General features: G+C 39.7%; 1 protein-coding gene across 2 annotated transcripts in view; it reads left to right on the top strand.

Annotated features, from left to right (window-relative positions):
* noc2l (NOC2-like nucleolar associated transcriptional repressor) overlaps window positions 1-13792 on the top strand; it is a 35432-nt gene that overhangs the window by 4791 nt on the left and 16849 nt on the right. For both annotated transcript variants that reach the window (XM_083569850.1, XM_083569849.1), the window contains exons 5-14: window positions 555-669; window positions 751-844; window positions 963-1041; window positions 1134-1244; window positions 1695-1808; window positions 2188-2376; window positions 2508-2647; window positions 3953-4064; window positions 9569-9682; window positions 12936-13037. In XM_083569850.1, the coding sequence (XP_083425976.1) occupies window positions 555-669; window positions 751-844; window positions 963-1041; window positions 1134-1244; window positions 1695-1808; window positions 2188-2376; window positions 2508-2647; window positions 3953-4064; window positions 9569-9682; window positions 12936-13037 (1170 nt within the window). The remainder of the gene's footprint in view (window positions 1-554; window positions 670-750; window positions 845-962; window positions 1042-1133; window positions 1245-1694; window positions 1809-2187; window positions 2377-2507; window positions 2648-3952; window positions 4065-9568; window positions 9683-12935; window positions 13038-13792) is intronic.

The following is a 13792-nucleotide window of genomic DNA, read 5'->3' as shown; positions in this document are numbered from 1 at the left end:
AGATAAAATAGCGCGCACACTGTCACTGGTAAAAACAAACAGCACGTGGTCTCAGTGATTCGCCTCTAGAGGCCGCTCTTGTGCAGGCAGCAAACCTTTTCAGCTGCTCCAGCAACAACACAAGCCAGAAAATCTTTCGGTATGGATTTTTGCCGATAGTTCCAGCGATCAACTATCGATGCCGATTAATTGCCAAAACTGATGAATTGGTCGACCTCTAATAGAAAATGCATCTCACTTGTTATTGAGAACTATTAATATGCAAGTTGTTTAGAAGTCTTTCTCCTTTTTTATGATCAGTTGATTCTATTATTAATGACCTTTTGTAATGAGATGCATAACCTATGACTTATTCCATCAGTTTGTGTTGAGTTAGCAGTTTCAAGAGGTGTTGTGTATACAATTTAATTTTAAAATAAAATAAAAAAATGTTTGTAACACACACCTTCTTAGTTTATTCCTTAGAGCTATCTCAACAATAGCACTTCATTTGTTCATTAACAACGCATTATACGTTTTATCCATTTACAGATTTATTTTTGTATGTTTTGCAGAAAGAGTTTAATGCACGTTTGCTCAGGGACATCACACAGGCCTTTAAAGCTGCAGTAGCGACTACAAAAGGAGACAAGGACATAGAATGTCGCTACATTGTTGACGACAGTTCGGGTAAATACCCCAGTTTGATATAATATTGTATGTGTCACATGTTACGTCAAAATAGAAATAAATGTTATTCCTCCTTCTCAGTATTCAATGCGCTGATCCTATTCTGCCTAAAGAATATGCATGGAGCTCTGAACAAACTGCTTAATTTCAAACCTCCGGACAAAGAAACAAAAAAGTAAGAGCATTGGCATGCTGAATTATTGTCAAATATTTTTGTTTTATCATTATTTCATTTTAGTCATGTTTAGTTTCTTAAGTAAATCATCTGATTTCTATATATTTGTTTTTGCCAGATTAATATTACCATCATCAAGTCCTAGGTGGCAGAAGAATCAGCTTGATGTCAAAATGTACTTAAGTGGACTTGTTCAGGTATGTTTAATTTGTGCTTTTTTAATAAGATTGCTCATTTAATGTGTTAGTGTTAAACATGCTGACCTCTGCAATGAATTCTGACTTCACAGCTGCTTTCCAGTCTCACCCAGTCTACGGTTATCACGGCTGTTCTCCGCCATACAAACCAGTTGGTCCCTTACTTCCTGTGTGTGCCCAAACAAGCCCGGCACTTACTGAAGGTAGGGGTGCTGGATTGAATTTCTGTTTTCTTCGATTATAAGAATAGAAATTGTGACCATGCCACAACAGTAGCCAAATCATTAATGTATTAACATCAAGAAATAACATATGGTGAGCTAGTTACTATTAACATTAATCTACAGCATTATTATAGACTAAGAGGAATAAACACATCTGCATTTGACTCTTTTTGATCAAAATCATTAACATTTTGTCTGTAAGCTGCTGTTATTTTTTATTCTGGTTAAGTCTGGTTACTGGCATGATTTCAGCCGTGCTGTAGTGTTGCATTACAAAAATATTTTTGTAAAAGTTAGTTTGATAGTTATTTAACATGTAATGGGTGTTGCACGATCGATAATATTCTCTATAATAGCCACATCCAATAGATTCCAACTATCCCATTGGATTTTATTGCTTATATTATTTACATCCCCCCATTTCTATAGCAACTGATCAAGCAGTGGAGCACAGGAGAGGAGACTGTGCGAGTGCTGGCCTTTCTGGCCATCAACAAGATCTGCCGTCAGAAGCAAAACATCTTCCTAAACCCAGTCCTCAAGGTAAAGCAGCACCATATATGAACTCTTGAACTCATTGTGTGCTACCAACTTCGTGGTAAGAGTTTGGAGAAGAACCACCTATGGCTGGAAAGTCAGGTGTCCTAATACTTTTGTCCATAACGTGTATATGTATGATTATTTTTCTAATTTGCATTGTTACTAGCACTACTCCGAGTGCTGTTAATTAAAAACAAGAGTGTTGAACAGCACTGTTTATTTATACAGTATCTGATATGGAATTAAGTAACTTGTACATTCTTATGTAGATGATTAAGATACCTGGCTTTATGTTTTTTGGCCTTATTTTTGTCTGTACCATCTTTAGAAAATCACAATCACTATTATCTTTTTATTTGTATTTTTTTATTTTTTCTTCTAGCAAATGTACATCGCCTACGTCCAGAACTGCAAGTTTACCTCCCCCAACACGCTGCCTGTAATAAACTTTATGCAGCGTACTATGGCTGAGATGTACTCTTTGGACACGCAAGTCTCCTACCAGCACGGTTTCATCTATATCCGCCAGCTTGCCATCCATCTGCGCAACGCCATGAACATGAAGAAGAAGGTAATCAGACTTAAGGGTTTGTATAAATGATTGAACAACATGTCAGACCATGTCAGCATTTTGAAATCTTCTCAGGCTTAATTATTGAAATACATGTGTTTATAATGGTTTTGGTCTGTGTGTATGTTTAGGAGACTTACCAGTCTGTATATAACTGGCAGTACATACACTGCCTGCATCTGTGGTGTCGAGTGCTAAGCACAATCTACCCGAGTGAGGTGCTCGAGCCCCTAATCTACCCCCTGTGTCAGGTCATCATTGGCTGCATCAAGTAAGATCACTATACTAGATTATTCTTTTAGTGCATGCACGTAACTGATTTAAATATTTTTATTTTTTTATGGTTGAAAAGTACACAGGATTCACCAAAATTAGTCATTTAAAGACTGTTATTGGAGTTCGTCATTACAGTCCTATGCGTTTACATTTTACTTTATGGGATTTGGAAAACACCCTTATCCAATGTGACCAACTGAGCAGCTACGGGGCAATGAGCACTGCACAGGGGCCCAGGAGTGGCAGCGTAGTGTGGCTAGGATTTGAACTCATGACCTTTGGCTCCTTAGTCCAATGCTTTAACCACTAAGCTACAACTTCTCATACTCTATTCCAATTGGCTGGAATTGTGGAACGCACAGAAATCTTTGATCGGGTCAATCAGGATTCTAAATTAATGCGTTGTCTTATAAAAAATGTTTACCATCGTAACCTAGCCACTGTTAGCCTACTGAGTGAGGGCTATTCGTAAACATTTTCTACTAAATAATTGAAAGTATGGCTTGTAACAGCTTGTAGAGGAGTTAGACAAGCTGGAGATAAAGCTAAAATAACAGGAAAAATACATAAATAATAATAATAAAGAACTTTATTGGTACAGACACAAAAACTCGTTCAATTCAGTGTAATCTTATCCCTTGATTATATCACTGTGGAAGAACTAGAGCAGCAGAATTCCAGATCTAGCTTCCCATATATAAACAGCTTACTAAAATAAATTATTTTATATTATCCTTTGTTTTTTTTGCAATGCAAACTTTAACAACAGTTCTAATTAGTCAGTGCTGGCAAATGAACATGGTGTAAGCGGGATAATCCACAGCAAACTGTGAGTTACATGATTGTAGAGCACTCCTGTGGGGGGGTAACTAAGCAGTTGTTGTTGATTATCACTTGCATATATTTATCTGAACTATATCAGAACACTGCCCTCCAATGCTGATTTTGATTCTAAAGAGCAATGAAATTTTATTTTAAATCTGAACTCTTTAGTGATGTTAGAATCACCAGCAGGTGGCACTGTTGTATTGATTCAAGAGGAAGTCCTGACATCAGTTTTGCAGAATTATATATTGGTATATGGTCTGGAGTTTGTTTTACTTTTCTTGCCAAATGTTCTCTGCACCTTCTATTCATTTATAATACGGATGTGAAAAATGGTGGCGACAATCCGATTGCAATTGTGTTACTGTTTTATTGCATCTGAGCCAGTATGAAATGTTAAATAATCCTCTCCTCTTTTTAAAGCTGGCGCCAGCATTTTTGATTATTAATGGTGTCCGTGTGTTTTGGTGTTTAGGTTGGTGCCCATCTCCCGCTATTACCCGTTGCGGCTGCATTGCGTCAGAGCTCTTATCCTGCTCTCCAGCAGCACGAAGACCTTTGTGCCTGTGCTGCCCTTCCTGCTGGAGGTAAGAGTAGGATATGGCTCATTAATTCTGTCTTATTTTAGGTTGATCTGGGCAGGTGTGCGGCCGTTTCACGCGTCCCTCCCGTGCTGTTCCAGCACGCTGCCGTGGCTCGGGTTTCACTCCGCCTGATGCCAGCATGAGTGTGTGTGGCTTTGCATGGGATGTGTGAACATGTAAACTCTGTGGCTTTTGTCGCCATGGTGCTCCTGTGTCCTGCTGGCTTCTAATAAAAGCCCTAAGAACTGAGTGGGGTGCTGGAGCTGTGCCTGCTTTTGAATGCTTACCTGGAGTCCACACTTTTTGTATTGTTAGTTCCACCCTTCCTTCTACTTTGCTGTGCTGGTCAAAGTAATAGAATATGACTCCAGAAAAAAGGCAGTTAAAAGTATGTGTACGCATGTTCTAGAGGTGTTTGTATGGAAAGAAGGCCAGGTCGCGCACACGCACGCACGCGCACACACACTCACACACATTCACACACACACACGCACACACAGAGGGTAAGTGGAAAAGCCAGTTAAACAGTCGACAGCATTCACTGTAGTGAGAGATGAAAGATAGAGAGGACGGAGTGTTTGGTTTACGCTCAAGTGTTTGTCCAAGCGCCTGTGTGCGTTGGATATCTTCGTTATCAGGAGGAGCGGAGGTCACAAACCGTCGTGTGTGTGTGTGTGTGTGTGTGTGTGTGTGTGTGTGTGTGTGTGTGTGTGTGTGTGTGTGTGAGATGCTGGCATAAGCCCCTGCGGTGACAGCTGCTGTGAGAATAGAAGCGTGAAGGCGACAGCAGCCGCAACCAGCGGAAAACAGAGGGCCGAGGGAAGGGGTCATTGCAGGCGGGGAGGGTGCACGTGTGTGTGTGTGTGTGTGTGTGTGTGTGTGTGTGTGTAAGAGAGAGAGAGGGAGGTCTGTGGTTCATGCACAGTTCTAAGCACGCTCTGCACATCACATCCTCTTTGCCTGAGGCGACCCTCTTTCTGCTCCCTGTGTTTATTTGTGATGCACTGCCTGCACTTCCTGTTTTTGCTTTCTCTGTAAAAAAGAGATGTAGCTACTTGCTTTTATTAGAGATGCAGAATCCAGAAGAAGTACATTTTCTGTTTTTTACTGTCACTCTTTCACGTGTCCCCCCCCCCCTCTTGTGTGTTCACTTGTGCTTTGCCTGCTGCATCTTTTTTTTTTTTTTCTCATTCCCCCTCTTCATTGTAGTTTCTCTGTGTGTGTGTGTGCGTGTGTGTGTGTGTGTGTGTGCGCGTGCGCATTCTATCATTTAGTACTTCCTGTTGTATCGGCCCTTGAGCGTATCAGGTTGGGACCATGTGCCACCACTTCCTCTTGTGTCCCGCAGGCCGACACCACATCCGATGTTTGTACAGGCCGGCCATCCCTGAATGCGCTCTCTCTTTTTCTCTCTCACTCACTCACTTACTCACTCACTCACCCACACAGCCCTATAGTGATACATTACCTCCCAAAGCCCTCTCTGTCTTGGTGCTTTCACCCTCAAACACTTGTAGCTTTTAAACAGTAGTCATTAGTACCCTAAAAGTCCCATTGCACCAAACGTGATATAACAATAATATACAGTATAACAATCGTCACATGCAAAAACGGGGGTATACATTTAAATGATGCATTTATTTGCAGTCTAATGTTTTGGTTGCTCGGTGGAAAGTAACGTAATGTATAATGATGTGTATTGATCTATACTACAAATTTACATGAATGCAAGCAAGTAGAGATGAATATTTGTTATGGTTTATTTATACCATATACTTGTACCATAAATATTTGTTTTTTGGTTAATGAACCCATTACAATTCAGCAGCCAGTTGACCAAAGTTTCGGCTTGGACGTAGCATTTGGTTCCTCGCATCACTCGTGAAAAATAATTGTCTCTGGCTCCTGGCTAGCATCTTTATTTTCTGCTAACATGTTTAACTGTGAGGTGACTGTGCGAAGAATCGAGGAGAGTTATATGACAGCTTTGTGCTGAAAGTTATTTTGCTCAGTTTCATCAGCTTTCCCACATCCCAGCGTGTTCCTGATTCCGGAAAGGTCGTCTGTCATCCATGCACGCTGATTAGTCCAACTAGTAAAAATCTATCTCTTGACAGCTAGATCCGCTGATGTTTGTAGTGCAGCAGGAGGTGGGATTTCAAAACGTGTAGCTTGCACTATAGTTACAGCATCGAGTGAGGCACATTAAGTTTTATATAGAACGTGCACCATTAAAAAACAAAACAAAACAAAAAAAACGGACCAAGTTGTTTATTTCACTTCTGGTTGTTGAATTCACTTATATTTCAGGCACTGTAAATAAAAAAAACTAATAGCCTGGACGTGAAATATGCTTGTCTTGGGTACCTGACCTAATGATTTGCCCACCCCAGATATGTATTTGGTGACATTGCATTTCTTTATCACCTGTTTATTTCTCTCTACTTGTGGCCATGTTTTCAGAGTGCTCTGCTGATTTACTCAAATGACTCATGCTGCACTGATTCTGCGATTCATATTGGCAACAGCTTTTGTCTTGGAAATCAATCAAGTTCATTGGGTTACTTATGTCTCCATAAGGGATTATATAATCGGTGACTGCAAATTCCCGGCATCAAATCCAGCCAGCAGGATTGCCTTGGTTGGTAGTTTACTGTGGCCTACGTCTTTCATAATAGTGATGTCTAGTGGTTCAGTTTCACACATCCACTGTTTCAGATACATGGATATTTTTATTTGGGTTTCTACTGCAGTAGCTGTAGTACTTCCTGCTCTAGCTATACACCTGTGGACAAATTTGTTGGTACCCCTTCACAAAAAAAGTCACAAATTCACCCGCGTAACAAAATATGGACACAAGTAATTGGCATGTCATTTATTCCATAATCAATGTCACTTAGTCTTTTTTTGGGATTTAACCGTATATTTGTATATAATTAAACAAATGAAAAGGGCACATCAATTTTGTTGGTACCCCTAGATTAGAAATATAAATAATTGAAATATAGTGATGTTTCAGACAAATGGTTTGTTTTATAATTTTTTTTTTTCTTGTGATCTGTTATTAAGCCTATTTGAATGGGGGGAAAAGTCCAAATCAAATTTTATTTGTCCCATATATACACGACATAGAGTACGACATAGTGTTCACCGCTTTACATGCAGTGAAATGCTTTAAAAAGTAGTTTCTCTGCCGTTTTTATTACTCTGTATCCCACACCGAACATGGACCAGTAAGGAAAGAGTTGCTAAGGCGGTTAGAGACAATAATAGGCAAACATGTTAAATGTAAAGGTTATAAGCCAATCTCCAGGCCGGAATGTCTAACCGTTTTAATAATGATCTGTGGTGCAAAATAATAACATCCAGTAACTATGTAGTTCCTGTTCAGAATATTTTCAGACCCCAGATGGAAACACGCTTCGAAAGACACTTGACCATAAATATACCGCTTCCTGTGTTCCTAATAGACTAAACCACAATGCAGCTCTCATTTCCCCGTGGACGTTACGCTTTAATTTTCTACTTGGTGAGAAATTGACAAAGATATATTGCACTGTGCACGGAATGACTTTGCACACCTTTTTTTTTCCTGGCATGCAGTTAGAGTTGTGTAGCTTTAACAAGCACTGGATGCTTAAAGATTTAATGGAATTTATGCCCAGGTTCGATTCCTGGTACAATTGTTAGGACAATTGGCATGTGTGTTTTTGTTTTGTTTTGGGGTTTTTTTTGTATTGAGTTTCTGAATGCCAGTTAAAGCAGGAAGTGACAGGTTTGACCAAGACTATGTATGATGTTAGGTGTCAGTTTTCTGTTCAAATCATCTTGAAAGTTGTACTGTATAAAGAATTCTGTGTATTGAGGGTTGGAACATTCAGGCCAAAAATGCCTTTATTTAACTGTGAACATTTGATATGTGTTTGTATGAATGCTGTTAAAATATGTTTAATATTGACTCTAGGGCTGCATTTATAGTAATTCTAGTATTGGGTTTTAGACTTGTAAAATGTTCTCTGACCCCATGATTTTGCATGAGGCCTTTAACTTATTTCACGATTAACGGTTTGAATGGGTTTTTTTTTTAGAGGGCATAATCATTGTCGCCCTGCATACGTAGAGCACTGATACATGTAGACTTCATTCATTTTGACTTGCTTGCATCAACACTTTGCTCCATATTGCACTCTATTAAAGATCCTATTTAGACAGTGAAATTTCAAATCACACTGCTAAATCTAGTGAAACATTTTCCCAGAAGAGTGGAGGTTATTGTAACGGCAAAAAGAGACAAAATATGGAATAGGATGCTCAAAAGGCAGTCCCCTGGTGGTCTAGTGGTTAAGATGCAGCGCTCCCACCGCTGCGACCCGGGTTCGATTCCCGGTCAGGGAACCATCCCCAGCCACTCTTAGTGCCGGTCCCAAGCCCGGATAAATTGGGGAGGGTTGCGTTAGGAAGGGCATCCAGCGTAAAACATGTGCCAATTCAAACGTGCGGAGGATCCGCTGTGGCGACCCCTAACGGGAGAAGCCGAAAAGACCGTTTTGAGGTCCCCTGGTGGTCTAGTGGTTAAGATGCAGCGCTCCCACAGCTGCGACCCGGGTTCGATTCCCGGTCAGGGAACCATCCCCAGCCACTCTTAGTGCCGGTCCCAAGCCCGGATAAATTGGGGGAGGGTTGCGTTAGGAAGGGCATCCAGCGTAAAACATGTGCCAAATCAAACGTGCGGAGGATCCGCTGTGGCGACCCCTAACGGGAGAAGCTGAAAAGAAAGTCATGCTCAAAAGGCACATACAAATCTTGTGATCACGTGTCCAAAAACTATTGTCCTAATAATGTATATAGTTAGAATGGCAAAAGGGATGAATTAAAGAACGGAAAGCCATATATGATTTAGTCTAACACACAAAGTGGCTTAAATTGGGTAAAAAAATATATATATAAATTAGATTCATGAATTGTGCTCTCTGTCTGTCTGTCTGTCTGTCTGTCTGTGTATGTGTGTGTGTGTGTGTGTATATATATGTATATATATATATATATATATATATATATATATATATATATATATATATATATATATATATATATTTATAAAGCTCTGAAACCTAGCTAATGAAAATAATGGTTTTGTATCTTTTATTATGTTCATTGCTTTACAGACCAACATGATTTTCACCTTCGCTTGTTTGAGAGACACACACACACACACACATACAGTGTAGCACTACTGCTGATGGTCTCTTTTTTTTTTTTTCGCAGTATAAAGTTATTGCCCCATTAATTTTTAAGCCCATTTAGATGCGAAAAAGTTTGGGGTAATTATATATCTGATGCTCTTTTTTGGGGGGTTTACTCCTCAACGGCTCATCATACGGCTATTTTGCCTTTTAGATGGCTGAATAAATTTCTTCAGTTAGTGTCGTTCTCGGTGGATGTGCGTTTGCAGATGATTTTAGTGACTACGAACATTATTTCTGAACTTATTTTTGTTTTGTTCTCAGATCCTTCAGCAGGAAGACTTCAATAAAAAGCCAGGCCGCATGAGCATCAAACCCATTAACTTTGCTGTGATTCTCAAACTCAGCAAAACCAATCTGCAGGAAAAAGCCTTCAAGGTGAGAGGTCTCACATTTTCTCGACATTAATGGATGTTTAAACATGCTGATGCATATTGTAACGAGGCAACGATTAGACTGAATAATCGATAGTGTCAATTGTGAAATATTAACGTGGATTTTTATATTCAACACATTGCTTATTTAACCAACAGCCCTAATATGAGTCCTGGGGAAGGATGTAATATCATGGTGTTGCCACTGGAGACAGTAGCAGCATCGATGCTACGCATTACACATTACACTGTGCGCAAAGCTGTTTAAGGCCCAACAATGCTGATGCAGTTTAAAATAACACAAAAATGCATTGGCAGATTTCACTAAAGGGATACGGCTTCTTGCATAGATGCAAGGTTGAATGGAGCTGTCAGGTTGAACATTGAAGTAAAGGTTTTCAAAATTTGAGTACAACATGAATGTGACCCATAGGTTCCCTGGTGGTCTAGTGGTTAGGATGCGGCGCTCTCACCGCTACGGCCCGGGTTAGATCCCCGGTCAGGGAACCAACACCAGCCATTAAGGTTGCACAAGCCTTAGTGCTGGTCCCAAGCCCGGATAAATGGGGAGGGTTGAGTTAGGAAGGGCATCCAGCGTGAATACATGTGCCAAATCAAACATGCGGATGGTCCGCTGTGGCGACCCCTAATGGGAGAAGCCGAAAGAAATGAATGTAACCAATAGAAATTGTGAGAATTGTTCTCTCCTCTGACTCTCACAGAAACCTTTAAATGATTACAGCAATGAGAAAAGCATAAAACTTAAAATGCTGAAAAAAGTAAACTGCACAGTAAACCGTAGCCAGCACAATGCAGACATACCTCTCATAACAGCACAACCATTAACAACAATTCCATTCCTGGTTTGTGTTTAAATATATACTTTGCATTTCATTTGGGTATATCCAGGGCTTTTTCTTTTGTTTTTGCTTTGCTTTCAAAGTAAATCTTATATATATATATATATATATATATATATATATATATAAAAATATTGGACCCCTGACCATAGGATGTGTATGTGCATTTTGAGCACCCCATATTACATTTTGTCCCCATTTGCTATTATAATTATTTCCACTCTTCTGGGAAGATGTTCCACTAGATTTCATTCAGTCGCAAGGGTGTTAGTAAAATCAGGACCTACTGATGAAGCATAGGGATACCAGGGGTGCAGTTAGCGTTCCAATTCATCCCAAAGGTGATCAGTACGGTTGAGGTCAGGGTTCAATAGCAGCAAATTTAATGTTACTACATTCAAAGATATTCTATACAACTGTATACGTATGGCTGAAAAAATAAGGTGTTCTGCTACTTTTTATAGTGTGTTTAGGCTTGAGATCAAACAGTGAATGAGAGAATGGATCAGATTTGCTGTCTGCAAAGTTCTAGTTTTTAGACCGTTTTTGAACGATTGTGAACGGCTATAATTTCTATGTATAATTTAGGTAAAGAGGTAGATCCATTGAGATCAAGTTTATTGCACCGTATTTTTTTTTTCTTGCTTTTTTTTTCCAATCTTTTTTCTTATTTGTCATTTAAATCACTGAAGATTAGACCTTGAGGAAAAAGTCAATAGAGCAACAAGATTACAATACTGAAGTTGTTTTTCCATTAAATTCGAAAATGTTTTGTGACGTTAGGATTAGTTCAGAAAATCGATTCATCTGTGAGCATGCTACAGCCAGAAATAGTAGGGTGGACACCTATGTCTCTTGAATCACATTAAGAAGTAGAAATAGAAAGATGGGAAGATTGTTTTCCTTTCTCAGCACATCTCCTGTACCTGTATGTGGCTCTCGTATGTGATGAAAGTCCGAACATGTCGTCACAGCAGCTAAAGCAGCACACACACTAGGCTTCTGCCAAGAGGATTGCCACTCGACCTGTAGGGATTATCCCATTATTAGCCCAGCTGCACGTCAGGATCCGGCCCCTGAGCCTGCACTCAGGTCGCATCACTAAAAATACTCCCCCTTTCCCTGGCCTAACTGTCAGCATAGGGACTTTCCATAGTGGAAGAATGCAAGCAGAGACAAAGACCGGCTGGACAAAGGCTTTACACCCAACCCCAGGCACAAACATTTTTGGATTAGCAGGGTCTGCGTGTTTAAACCTCTCTGAGTAAGTTGGGCAATCTAAAACGGCTCCAAATGAACAGATCCTGCGGGTCTAATTCTGGTGCTGGACTGTACTTCCTGAAAGGTGCTCCCCCTAGAGACCTCTGTGTTTCACAATGTATATTAGATGTAAATAATTGTGCTGCAACTAGTGTTGAGAGAATTTGTTTTGGGGATATGATTATCAGTATTGCTGTACGTGAGCATAAAGTTGCTCTCCCTAATGAGCACCAAGTGAATCGTGCTGTTTGGGTTGTGTGTGAGATAAATGCTGTCGCAGGGACACCGGCAAGCAGCAAAACAGCACAATGATGGTCTGATTTGAGAATGTATCTGTTCTATGCAAATTCAAATCTGCATAAAAAAACTGTAAAGTGACAAATTTAAAGGTTTTACTTGAATAATTCAAGTGAACAATCATTCGCGTTATTTCAGATTCCAGAAATAAAAATGCATTTTAAGCGGAGCTCAATAATTTTGAAATCTTGTAATACCATTTTTTATTTTATATCCAGTTCACATTATTTAACACACAAGCACACCATAACTGCACAGTTGAAGATGTGGGAACAGACCAGCCGTTGTTTTTATGTCTAGTTTTGTTCAAACTTTGTCCAACTTATAGATCCAGATCTGGTTTTCCACTGTTATGCTATCCCATCAGTCTGAGAGTTTGATGTGCTGTGCATTCTAAAGTGGTTTTCTGTGCACCATGGTTGTAAAGAGTGGTTAGTGAGTTGCTGTATCCTTTTGGTCACCTCAAACCAGACTGACCATTTCTCTCTAACCTCTTTCAAGAAGACATTTCTGTCTACAGAATTTCAGTGTAATCACTAGAGACATGTATGCATGAAAATCTCAAGGTCATTTGAAAGATAATGAAAGATCTGAAACCCCAAACAACCATTACATACAGAGATCACTGATATTTGATGTGAACAGTAGCTAAACCTCTTTGGCTTAGGATTGTATGCATTGTGCAGCTGCTACATGATTGGCTTACAGGATAATTGCATAAATGTGTAGCTATTTATATGAGGAGGTTTTTCACATACCACTGTTTTTATATAAAATCAACATTGATGCGTCTGGTTATAACCAGGTATGAAACTGATGTAATAAATGTGTTTATTACAGGATGGTTTGATTGAGCAGCTCTATGACCTTATACTGGAGTATTTCCACACCCAAGCCAGCACGATCGGCTTCCCTGAGCTTGCACTGCCCACAATCATCCAGGTACACAAGGGCCATATTCTCTGTCTCCTTCTCCCCTTTTCTTCATTTTTTTTTTCTTCTTTTTTTTTGTCTTGCATTGATCTGTTGTTTTTTTTGTTTGTTTGTTTGTTTTTTTTAAAGACAATTATTCAGTAAAGTAGTGAGTGAGTAGTGGTCAGGCTTCTATTGTGGTTTCTATAGTTCTTTAGTTTTTTATTTTTCCCCTTCTCTCCTCCCCCTCACCACCTTTGGTTCTTTTTTTATCATGATGACGACTGTTAGGCCCACATCCTGTTTGAGAGGTGCTGAAGGCCATGCCTGGGACACCCAACCACAGGCTATAGTGCTACTCTCACACCCACACATACACACAAGTCCTACAACATTCAGGCCTCACACACTCAAAGTGAAGGCTGCAGTCCGGTTTCTTTCTGCAGCATGGCCACTCCTCGATCATTCACAGACACACACATTACACACAGCCCACATCCTGTTCTTTGGCCAAAGCTCAGACCTCCAAAGCACTGTTAAAAGTCAGGCCTTGAATATTTATTCTTTTGGCCTGTAATGATTCATGTGGGCATTTTAAAAAAAACGGCTCCAGCATTTTATTGTTGGAATGTGACCATGATTACAATTTGTTTAAGAATAACGTTGCAGCCAAATAATGGTCATGCTGGGTTTTTTTTTTTTCATTTTGTTTATTATATTTATTAAAACTCTTTTTTTTCTTACTTTTCCAGGTTTAAATAATGCCTTAAAACAATCAGGAACTG

Source organism: Silurus aristotelis (assembly GCF_946808225.1).
Source record: "Silurus aristotelis genome assembly, chromosome: 19".
Taxonomy (NCBI): Eukaryota; Metazoa; Chordata; class Actinopteri; order Siluriformes; family Siluridae; genus Silurus; species Silurus aristotelis.
Note: the sequence above shows the minus strand (reverse complement) of the source record. Positions and strands in the feature narration are given on the sequence as shown.